The sequence below is a fragment of the Dipteris shenzhenensis genome, chromosome 8, assembly GCF_047967505.1.
Source record: "Dipteris shenzhenensis isolate YYH24624 ecotype China chromosome 8, Dip_SZ_1.0, whole genome shotgun sequence".
Lineage (NCBI taxonomy): Eukaryota > Viridiplantae > Streptophyta > Polypodiopsida > Gleicheniales > Dipteridaceae > Dipteris > Dipteris shenzhenensis.
In genome coordinates, this window is record NC_141603.1 from 13728278 (window position 1) to 13740374 (window position 12097).

The following is a 12097-nucleotide window of genomic DNA, read 5'->3' on the forward strand; positions in this document are numbered from 1 at the left end:
CATGCACAGATATCTATATACTATATATTTGTATCTATAGGCTAAAAGAAAAAATATTTTTATATATGTGTCCTGTCGATATATATATATATATATGTGTAGATACCATCATAAAATACATATTTGTATATCTATATATATATGTATAGATATATACGTGCACAGATACAGATATACATATGTATGCACAAATATACGTTTTTTTGGAAAAATTTACAGGTAAATAACTTTTTTTGGGTTACACACCTACATATATACATAAACTTTTTTTGGGTAAAAAATTTATAAGTAAATACAATATATATTATACCTCCAACTTCATCTTCTACCATATTTAATGTCTCCCGAGTCGCCCCCCCCCCCCCCATCTTGTGGCTCTCACTCATCTTCGACCCTTTCATGTCCTGTTTCCTACGTTAGATCCCGCATCGGGATCCCGACGCTAGCCACACGCCCATCACAGCTTGCAAGTTGGCAAACTCTTCTGCAACGGCTGGACATGTTGAGGGCCTCGCGACAGTGTCTCCCCCCGACCCGCGATTATTGATGTGCTCTGCATTAAGTGGGCAGACAAAGGCTAGCCGCAGAGGCAGGAAGGCGCCGGCACAATTTGGCTAGACCTCGGGATGAGCGGGCCAGCGCCTGTAAGGAGTGACAGCTGTGAGCAATTGTCTGGCCCATAGAGCTCGTCGGCCCACAGTCCACAAACGGTAGTTGGCAGGGTGTTGGGAGGCTGTTGGGCATGGGCGATGAGGTGGAACCGTGGAAAGACCTTTTAGAAGCGAGGCGAGAGAGACCTCTTACTGGAGGCTCAACCAAAACTAGACGGGGATCGGCAGGAGAGCTCGGAACTGAGATGTTTCTGTCCATATCAACAGGATGAGGGTTGCTGATAGGACTGAAGAGTTGTCGATGGCCGAGCGCAGCAGACAGCAAGCAGACGAAAGTTGACAGCTTGACGGAGGTCGATCGATAGCGTGGGTCCAAAGTTCAAACAGGGACGGCGAAGTGAGGAAGAGGAGATGATCAATTGTAAATGATTAAACAAGATGCGGAGTCCATACATAAAAACAAATACTGAAGGAGAAAGGTAAAGAGAAGCGTGCCCCGATTGAATTTCTTGAAGGCCGGCGAGACGGTGGGAAGCGGCAACTGTTCAGTGTTGGCGCCGAAAGGCTCTACGACAATGGAGGCCGGTGGGGGTTATCCTGTAGTAAGCTACCTGCTTCAGCAAACACTCCGTCGACTTTGTACAGAGTCGGATTGGGTTTATGCAGTCTTCTGGAGGATCCTACCTCGAAATTATCCTCCACCAAAGTAAGCGTCATATGGGTGTGCAAACATACTTTATGAATTGTTTTTTGTTTTCGGCTTGTTCGGACGTAGATGACAAGGTCCCGTAGCGAGAATAAGGCGGCGTTAGCTGAAAGGGAGAAGACAAGCAAGCACAGAGAGACCTGGGGACGCGGGCAAAGAGAGACGGAAAGAGAGAGAGAGGGATATCGACACAGCAACTTGTTTTGCTTTTGTGTAATTGTGCCTTGTATGGTTCGCAGGTGGGACACAGAAAGCAGCGTTCTTGATCGATCTAAAGGGAATAAAAGAAACTGGTATGTTTCAACTTTAGTTGTATTAACTTGCCCTCGGATTCTATACATCCATACTCGACTGAATTGAACGGCATGCCATAGGATCCTTGTTTGGGAGGATGGGTTCTGCGACTTCATTACTTGTGCAAGGTCTGCAAATGAATCGAATGTTTCGACTTCGTCTTACACTTCAGGCCCCGATCAGCATCCAGCTCCTGAGGGCAGTCAATACATGCAACCGGAGTTATTCTTCAAGATGTCGCATGAAGTCTATAGTTTTGGAGAAGGGTAAGCCTTTCATCTGGATTGTACCGTACAACAGTGGTGCAGCTTGCAGAATTTAAAGTTGTTGGTTATTGAAGGTCCCTCGGCATGTGTTTCTTGCACAGGCAGAGCTTTCTAATGTAATGTGAACTGATAGGGTTTTGTCTCGGTAGAATATAAGCTCTATACTGCAATGTGTAATGAGTTCAACTGCGGTGGAACTTGTTTGGATGACCGAAACAAACGTTGCAAGCACCGCTGGATAGACAATTGTCCGTGTCTGGATAAACGCGTGAAGTTCTTTGCTGAAGCTATACTCTTGGCATACTGAAAAAGGCTGGTTCTTTCGGTGTCTTTTTTCAGGCTGATGGGGAAGGTGGCAGCAGACAACAGTCACAAGTGGATTTACAAAGAGCCCATGGAAGCTGATCCGCAGTATCCGCCTGCGTGGCAAGGGGCGCTAGACCCTGTAAGTAATTCGAGAGAAGATTTCTTCAAAACTAGGAATTAACTGATCCGCAGTATCCGCCTGCGTGGCAAGGGGCGCTAGACCCTGTAAGTAATTCGAGAGAGGATTTCTTCAAAACTAGGAATTAAAGATGGGTATGGATAATGGAAGGAAGGATGATAGTAGCTATAAAAATGGGTGATGTGGTGATGGCAGCATCCAAGGACGTGGGAAGCGCAATTCAAAAGCGGGATCGAGGTGAGCTAAAATGTTTTTGATTGAGAGAGAGAGAGAGAGAGAGAGAGAGAAGCAGAGATGGAGAGGCTCGAGAGAGAGAGAACCAAACGAGAGGTTGATGAGGGGGTGTGATGTATGAGAATATGATGAAGTGCGGTGGATGTGCGCAGACAATAGCGATTGTGGCAGTGAAAGAAGGGCTGGTACAAGTGGGATCTTTGAGGAAGGTAAGCTGTGGTACTTTTGGGGAAGGGTGATGAAAGGTTTTGGGGATTGGAGAAGGTGGGTGCTGGACTGATTGGATGTAAAAAATTGAAAGCATGAATTGTACTGGGATCCAGAGCTATTTTTGGGCAATATTTGAGCTGAGCAGTGGATGATGAGAGATAAGAGGCTGTGATTTTGTCAAGGGTGGAAGGATGATGAATCATGAACTGGTTGATTTGAACTGGTTGATTTTTTACGTTGCAGCAGTCGATGGAGGATCTCAACTTTGTGCTGTTCTTGCAAAGGAAGTTCAATTATTTGCAGAGCATTCCGGGGGTGTACGCTATGCACCCAGTGCTCTTGCAACCTGGAGCTGCAAGAAAGACCATGGCTGATCATGTGGTTTGCAGCGGTGAATCGTCACCGGATCAACAGCAGCAACAACTTCGATATCATGATCTGCAGCTCGATCAAAGATACCATGATTTGCAGCAGCTCCAGCAACAAGATCATCATCATCAACAACCACAGCAGCAGCAGTATTGGACTGTCGATCAGCTCGTCGGACTGAAGCGAAGTACGACTAATTCCGTCAATACTCCGGCATTGATTCCCGGCGATAATCCCATAGATTGTCTCTCTCCGTCCAAATCTTTCAAGTTTGAAGGCCTCCATAGCCAGCCTATGCTCCTTCAACAGGCCTTTTCCTCGCCGCTCCCCTCCATGTCCAGCCTCCAAGCCCTCCTCTCCCGTCTCCCCTCCGTCACCTCCCCCCCTCCCTCCTCTAATTCTGCCTCCCCTTCCTCCTCCTCTCCCCCCGCCTTCCTCCCTGTCACCTCCTCTACTCCCTCCTCCTCCACTCGCCCCCCCCTCCCTCCTCCTGCCTTCTTCCCTTCTCCTCCCATCTACCCTCCCAGACTCCCGACCTCCCAGGCTCCTCCCTCCTCCGCCCCACCATTCCTGCACTTACTCCCCTCCGCCCCTCCTCCACTCTACGCCGCTCAAACCTCTGCCGCCGCTGCTGCTGCCGCCGCCCAGAAAGAGCAAGGTACTGACTGCTACAGCTGAAACTTACAACCCTTTTCTCGTTGAGTGCTCTATAGTAATTCGGAACTGTAGCGATGCGTAAATTTTTTGTCTCTTGTCCGACATGTAAATGCTGTCATACAGTTTACGTCAAAAGTCTAGTGGTAATATGTTTGTAAATTATACACGCGCTTTATATACAGCAGGAAACACTCAAAAAGTTTGCTGGTAACGGTTCTTCAATGGAAGCAACAAAATGTTAGCGTCCACACCAATGGTGACACAAATCTATTGGAGAGTTTTCCTTTATTCCTTCTTGTGTTTGAAATGGTTCCCTATGCTCCCATTTGTGGATCCTTCATAGAATTTCCTTCAATAAACAAGATTGTTTTTTCCTTTAATTGCAAGGATTTAACATTTAGATGTCTACGATGCCATACAAATTGACTCACCATGTATTATCACTCAAACTAGAGAAGGACTACTTATTCTCAAGATTGTGTTCCACAAATGGAATCATCGAGGGGAAACTTGAAGATTAGTAAGCATGCACATGTCACTTTAAAGACCGCATAAGCTACATTCATTGATTCTCTAACACCAAGCGAACTAGACTGTTGGAAAATTAACTAGTTATGGATACCCCAACTGCCATCACTACAGCTGCCCTGAGATAGGGACAACATGCAATCACAACAGAAGGAAACCCATGAGGATCACCAGTCAAAGCAACTCAACATTTTGAGCTAAGACAAAACCTGGACATCAAACCGTCTTTTGGCACCCTCGCTTCCAAGTGCAACCAAACCGTCCTTATCATCGGATAATCCCACAAGAGATGGTACACTTCCTCTACTGCTTTCCCACATGAGGGACACAACAAGTTGATAGCAATCCAAGAGCAATCCAATGAGTCAAACAGCCATGCACCAGCAGCCAAAGATAAATGGACTTCCATAATAAAAAGCTTTCCTTGATGTACAACCTTTCCAAATATCATTGAACCTAGCCTTCTACTAGCCAGGGATCCTTCTTCAGCTTTGTTTTTTATTCAGCTCAGGAACCATAGAGTGTTTAGCAACCGAGGTCTGATACATAGATTTGGTAATAATTTTTTTCAAATCCACCCTTTCAAGGTACCATTGATTCACCAGCCAATCGGGAGATCGGATATAGGAGGGCCAGCTCTCGAAATTTGTGCAAGCACCAAATTTAGCAAAGAGACCTCCCATGTTGTTAAGCGTGTACCATTCCCTAAGAGCAAACAAGAACATCCAACGACCTTAGCATCATCCCACAACTGAACCCAAGCACACATTCCCTTCCATTGCAAACTATGCACTTTGGGAAGATCAAGTTCAACCAAAGGCCCCTAACTACTTTGCTCCACCAAATGTTTTCTAATAAGCTTGCATCACCTCTGAGACTTGGGCCTACCCCTCCAAGTTAAATGGCAACATCATACCAAGATAGCTTTGCCATCTACCACGACTCTACTATGCTATCTCGATGTGCTAAGTACGGGGATCCTGTCAATGCCCTTTTCCCTTCTCGATAAACCACTTGTGGATATCCACCAACGAAGCATCCAACAAAAATAGCCAATGCAGCCATTTACTAAGGAGAGCTACATTGGGACTAGATATGTTTGGAAAACCTAAGCCAACTAGAAGTTTTGGGGATTTCAGTGCCTCCCATGGAATGTAATCTAGCTTATATCTACCCTAAGGAAAGTGCAAAACACATCATCCCAATGGGACCTTTGAGACTCCAAATAATGGATACATCTATAGTTGAAGCAGTGAACATTTATTGAATGACAAGTAGCCTAGCATTCAACTAAGAGTCAACCCATGCCATTGTACTAGCATCTACCTTATCTTTTTTTTGTACCAATAAAGACTCTACTTGAGAGAAAGACAGAGTCCAAGAGGGGCACCAAGATAATGGACAATCTCATTCCTATGCATCCACTTGACCGACAGGCTAGACACACAACCCAAGGGTGAAGATTGGTCCACCCTGAGGGCAAACATTTTGGCCTAGCTACAAACAAATCCCCAAGCAACACATAATTTATGAAATGCCTTGAACTAGTTATCCACAATTGCTAGATCCTAAGAGAAAACCACTATGTCATGGGCAAACAGCTGGGAATACAACTAATTATTCTGAGGCAACCTAATCAAACCCCAGTGACTTCCACACCATTTTTGAACATCATCATTAAAGGCAATGAAGCAATAAAAAACAAAAGCAAGGTGATTGAGCAACCTTGCCTAATTGATCACCTCAAATCAAACCTCCCAACTACTCCTCCATTCACACAAGTATAGCCAAAGCATTGGTAAACAACACAACCACCATTTGCATGACACTAGCTCCGAGATCCAGAGCCACAAGTTGATCCCACCTAACCATGTCATATGCTTTTCGAGGTATTGCCAAAAAGTATGAAATACTGCAAAGAGGAAGAAGCATAATATAAGGCTGTAAAGCCATTAAGAATGCTGTCAAAAGTATCTATAGACATTATAAATCCATTTATTCCCTGTTAACTGCCCAAGTGCAAATCTCTCTAATCCGAAAGACAGCTTAGGAAAGAGTTTGATCAACTTGGAATTAACATTAATAGAAAGAGCACCCTTGACCATGGCATCACTTGCCATCAGTACAATATCTTTCCCTAAGATGTCACAAGATGCCAAATAGAATTGCTATAGAGCATCCATCAGGTCCAAGTGACTCTCTTTCTCCCTTGAGGATAATGCCTCACATAACTCCATTGAGGACAATTCCTCCCATAACTCTTTTTTAGAGAAAGGATTGGCGAGAGAAAACCTTTGGATTTGAAACTCGACTGTCAACATATGCAAGCACATCAACCACACTGTTAAGACATTCTTCATCTTGCACATCAAGGGAGCCAACTAAGCTAGCTAGTTATGACTCAATAAAATCTCAGCTACATGCTAAAATTATGTGACAATGTTTCCTCGATTAACCTACCTATAGATTCTCAGACATGCTTCCATTTGACCACTTGAAAGAAGACTTTAGGATGGATAGTCTCCTACACTCTGCCTATAGAGAACTCAATTGTCTTCATTGTACCCTAGCATGCTCAGCCTCCCCAAGTTTGCATAGACTGAAGCTCACTTTCTATCTCAACCAGTAGAGTGGCCACGATAGGGTCCTTGGGGAATTAGCTAGAGCTAATCTAAGGTAATCTCTAGCCTGCAATAGTGAGGTATTGAGCACATACCTCTGCATTTTAGATTTGTGATCCCACCCCTGTGCTTTGAGGTGGATAGCTTGAATGGTAGCATGATCCCTCCATGATTCCACCTAGCAACTAGGTCTGAAAATGCCAAGTTCATGACCTCCAACCACATGGACCTACAAAATTCCTTGCACCAAGGAAATTTCTTATTGAATTTAAGTGGTACATCAAGGGATTTCCATCAATGCACCAAAAGAGAGAAATTCCACATCATTCGCACATGGTGAGACACACAAGTCAAAAGAAGATACTTACCCCCTATTGGGACTAACTCAACCATCCCTTATCCAGCTGCATAGAAGTGATCCAACCTGATTTCTTTGAATTTGTCTCATTATGCCTATTAGACCAAGTGAAACCTTGAAACTCGAGGGGTCCACCTTACATAAGCCAGCTATACAATGTGCATTCTAAAGGTATTTAAAAAATCCCTCTGTAACCACATTTTCTCTATTTTATATGCCCCTATTGTGAATTTTTGGATCAATAAATTATATCCCTTCAATAAATTTGAAATTTGAGAAGCCTATTAATTTTTCCCTCCTCTTATACATTTCAGTGTAAGTTGAAACAGACGCTACTTATGAGAAATTGTATTGTATAGTTGAATAAAACCCTTTAATTTGTATGTCACAGAGATGCATGCTTTACACTTGGCATACTAGTACCTAATAGAATGCATTTGCAACTTTTGATCTTTTCAATTCCCAAAATCTCATGTATTTACTCCACCTTATCCAATTTTGTTTCGCTTGCATGCTCCCAAACCGTCACTAGCTACTAGAGATTTGCATGAAGTAAGTTGAATTGCACCATGAATAAAATGGCACAAACTTATAAGAAGATGGCCCAAACTTTAACCTTATGTTAATCTAATCGGAGTTTTTATATTAAATATGATGCATGTAGTAGCATTATGTTGATTTAGTGCAAGTGTTTATATTCAATATGATGCATGCACTAGCATCATGTTGCCTATATGCCACTTTTTCTATTAGGAAAAGGTAGTGTTTATCATCTCATCATAAAGGCATCCAACTTAATTATGTTAAGTGCACAAAGTTATTAAGCTTACTACTCAATCCATACCTTTTTCTCAATTTATGTCACTTTACTTTTCTTTAAGTTACATGCTCTCACATTTATGTATTTGCATCACTTTTTTCTAAATTTTTGAATATCCTAACTTCCAAACCATATGCTAGATGCATATGATATAGAAGGAAAATTTGTAGAACAATGAAATATTATAGCTTCTTTATTGAATTCAGATCTTAATTATTAATGCATCTAACAATTTTTCAATTTGGAAAGCACCCTTTGTTGCCTCACCATTAATGTTGACTTGAAAATAAACTTTCTATCCACCTCTACAATGGGGCTAATGTTTTTTTTAGGGGGCGTGTTTCTAGTTCTTGCAAAATGTCATCCATTTCATGTCTAATCTCACGAAGTCCAATAACCTCTTCGCTTTCATTGCTATTCTCATCCATAGATTCTTCTTCACCACATGGCTCCACAAAGTCATCATTCTCATCAGCTTCTCCCATTTCAGCATCTAGCTTAGGCCATGTAGACCCTGCATCTAGCCAAGGTTGAAACCATCATTTCAAGTCTTCAGCCTTGCTAGGTTTCAAATACAAAGACTTGCATAGTATGTGAGCTTGTTGTAAGCCCTCCTTCAATGCATCAATCATCTTTTCATTAGAAGAAACACTCTCATAGTCACCTAGATCTACTTTAGTCATCCTTTCTTGTTTGTTCAAATGTTTCCATATATGCTCTTGCTTTTTATGAGCCCTAGAGAAAGTTAGACCATTTTGAGCACACTCATGCATGGCAATTTTATTCAAGCTACTAATGCTATGTAGAAGATCTCCAAGATCAAATGCTCTTTCTTGCTTCAACTTTACTAAAATAGATTTCAGTAGAATCAGAACCAATAAGACGAAGTGGACACTTCAGATTAGGATAAAAATATCGAAACATCTTTATGAGAAATACAACAAAATGATAAGAAAGTATACAGTATGTATAAGCCTCCTTACTGATGAAAATTTTCTTCAAGGTGTAGGTTGGATGGTGATGAATCCATAGTTGCCAAATTTTGAAAAAGAAAACTACCTTGGCTGCAAGCACCACATGCTCCTTCAAGATCAAATATGGTGACAAGAAAATATCAATATAATGAGCAACAATCATCAAATAGGCCTCAGTCCCCTTCATGCTTCTTTCTTTTTTTTAAAGTTTTCTAAAACATTTATGTACTTGTCTACTTGCAATCCTTTGAGTTGCTCCCCAATTTTGTCGATCATTCCTTTGAATATCTCCATCTCGTAGCTTGTGCTCCTCAATTGAAAAAGAATTATAAATAAAAGATACATGATTTAGTGTGATCCAAACACATCCAATAGCTAGTTGTCGAGTAGGACTATCAAGTGGGCTTGTATGTTTCATTCAACAGTGTACGAAGTCTTGATCTCATGAAGGCCATACATATTTCCTCCTACAATTTTTGCTCTCAAATTCCATCCACACCAATTGATAGCAAAAGGTTGTTTGCTTTTCTCCAAATAGTCTTCAAGCATCAACTTTCGTCTTCTACTATCTCCATCTGAAGCATGTCCAATTATGGGTCCAAATTTATCTTCCAGGTTTGCATTCCACAATGTCTCCAAAAAATTCCATTGGTTCCTTACGAAATCACTATCAAAACGATTGCATGTGCAATGCACAACCAAAGCCAATCAAATATTATAGATGCCTTTCTTACACTGTAAAACTATGATACTTTATAATTGCAATTTCTTACAGTGTTTAAATAGTTATTCAAACATAACAAATATGCATAATCATTAAGTAAATATAAACTTAGACCTTCTCATTTAAATAATGACTTTCCAATTAAAAACCAATAAATATTTGACTAGAAAGACCTTCAAGGACTTATACCGACTCAAGTTAACTCTTAAATTTTGATCTATAGGGCTATATCATTTTCAATAGAAAGGTCAAATCCTCTTAAACAATAAAAATATTATATGTGGGTGTATGTGTGTGTGTGTGTACACTCACACACACTTATTTGTTTAATGAAACCCCAAAATTTATATAAGAAAAATTTTTTTAAAATGAGAATAGTCTCAAGAAAAGACTATTCTGAAAAACCAAAAGCATTGGAAAAACGCCTCTAGAGAAGAGACAAGTACAAGGCCAGGCAAGGCAAGTGCAACGCTTTGTGGAGATTCTAGAGCTTGCTCCCACATTGGAGGAAAAGCCTTGCGATAAGGAGATAAGAGCCTTTAGTTTATAAAGTCCTTACACAACCGGAACTGGTATTCCAAAGACTATTTATTAATCTAACCTTGATTTTCAAGATATATCTTTCAAATGCCCTGAAAGTCAAGATTGCCATAAAATTTAATCCTTTTAAATAACTTTCTTCTAACCACTTAAGATGGTTTTTTTCCATTTTTACCTGTCAAAATACACTAAAGGATGGTTTTTTAAAACATTGGTGGAGACGTTCTAGCTATGTCAAGGTTGCGTGGCGACAAGGCACCCGATAAGGCAAGTATAGGTGGTGAGCATGAGCTACAAGCTAGATAAGGCTTGTGATATGAACATGTCACACAACAAGATAAAGCAACTATAGACGCGCTTCATAAACGTGCAAAATAGCGGGCGTGTTTATAGGCACTACTAGAATAGTGAAAATACGAGTGCATCTAATAGCGTGTCTATTAGCACGTTTGCACTGTGTATTAGATGCAAATTTAGACAAAACAGAGAATATAGAAAGTGAGATTTTAGTGCAAGCTGATAAATGTACATCACTGCTTTCCAAACATTGCCCATGATTACCAAAGCACGTAATTTTAACAAAAATATAAATGCTTTTTGGCAAACCCACATATACAAAAATTAAGTGACGTGAGGAGAATGCGACAATATGTAAAATAGTTTTGCCAACATCAATGATGGGCTACGGTTCAATCTCATCCTCAATGAGATCAACCTTTGCCAAACTATCTACTTCAAAATCCAAACCAATGTTGAGATCTACAAATACATTCAACCAACTACTACTTGTGCTACTCATGTGCTCATCGAAATCAGCATTACCAATGGTAGGCTTGTCCTCACAAGTAATGGCCTCAATATCTGTATCTCCTATCTCATGATCATCATCCTCTCTCGTCTCACGGTCATCATCACCTCCATGGCCATGATCATCCTCCATACACTCCATATTAGAGTAAATGTACTGTACATCACTTTGGAACGTGGCATAATAGGTATGACATGCCACCACATATTATTATCCGCCATTGGTTGATAGACAACCTAATTCAAACACAAATACAATCATGTTATTTTTCTTGCATCGAAGGGATCAAATATTTAAAAGTGAGTATTTTTATGTGTGTGTACAATACTTGTTCACATTGTTGCGGTAGTACTAGTGTGTCCTTCTTACTTTGCCAAAACTTTCTAGAGTCAATAGTTACAAAGCCACTTGCATGGCATTTGATTGTTGCATTAGGGCCTCTTTCCACCATGTTCTTAAACCACTTTACATCCAAAACATACACAAAGAAGCGTCGAAAGTCAAGCTTAATAATATCTTGGATTATGCCACAATAATCATCCATGGCTCCATTGGCTCCCTCAAAACTAGCAATGACACTACAATCTTATGTGTTTCTCTTATCATCAATCCATTGTGTTCGAAAATGCTTGCCCTCACACCATATAGCATTGAACATAGTACACTACACCAAGACAAAATCAATTAAATAAGCAATCTAAATTGTTGAAAGCTCCTAACTTATGCATAACATTCTATATACCAACCTTGCTCATGCATCCCCTAGCTCGGGGGGGTCACTCATTATATGTAACTCTATCACGTGAGTTCAACAGAAGGATGTTTTTAATATCTAAATTTAACAAAAGTTAATTTACATAAGGGAGTATTTAAAACAATTTTCAAAAAAATTTACAGATTTGTATAGAAAAAGGGTACATTTTATTAATTAA

The 12097-nt window shown here is 40.7% G+C and overlaps 1 protein-coding gene across 2 annotated transcripts; it reads left to right on the forward strand.

Annotated features, from left to right (window-relative positions):
* Positions 1 to 381: 381 nt before the first annotated feature.
* Positions 382 to 4041, forward strand: LOC147899143 (uncharacterized). Of its 2 annotated transcripts, none has more exons than XM_087378165.1 (7): positions 382 to 1317; positions 1557 to 1610; positions 1692 to 1877; positions 2217 to 2322; positions 2518 to 2559; positions 2709 to 2765; positions 3010 to 4041. In XM_087378165.1, the coding sequence occupies exons 1-7, from the start codon at positions 1187 to 1189 to the stop codon at positions 3811 to 3813; spliced, it is 1380 nt and encodes a 459-aa protein (XP_087234291.1). In that variant the 5' UTR covers positions 382 to 1186; the 3' UTR covers positions 3814 to 4041. The 2 variants fall into 2 exon arrangements, with proteins under 2 accessions (XP_087234291.1, XP_087234293.1); XM_087378167.1 differs by having other exon boundaries at positions 3013 to 4041.
* Positions 4042 to 12097: the final 8056 nt, after the last annotated feature.

Bases quoted from the DNA above. Each gene is read 5' to 3' on its own strand.
- LOC147899143 (XM_087378165.1), top strand. From the start codon at position 1,187: ATGGAGGCCGGTGGGGGTTATCCTGTAGTAAGCTACCTGCTTCAGCAA. The intron at 1,611-1,691 runs GTATGTTTCAAC...GGCATGCCATAG, and splicing joins AAAGGGAATAAAAGAAACTG to GATCCTTGTTTGGGAGGATG. The intron at 2,766-3,009 runs GTAAGCTGTGGT...TTTACGTTGCAG, and splicing joins AAGTGGGATCTTTGAGGAAG to CAGTCGATGGAGGATCTCAA.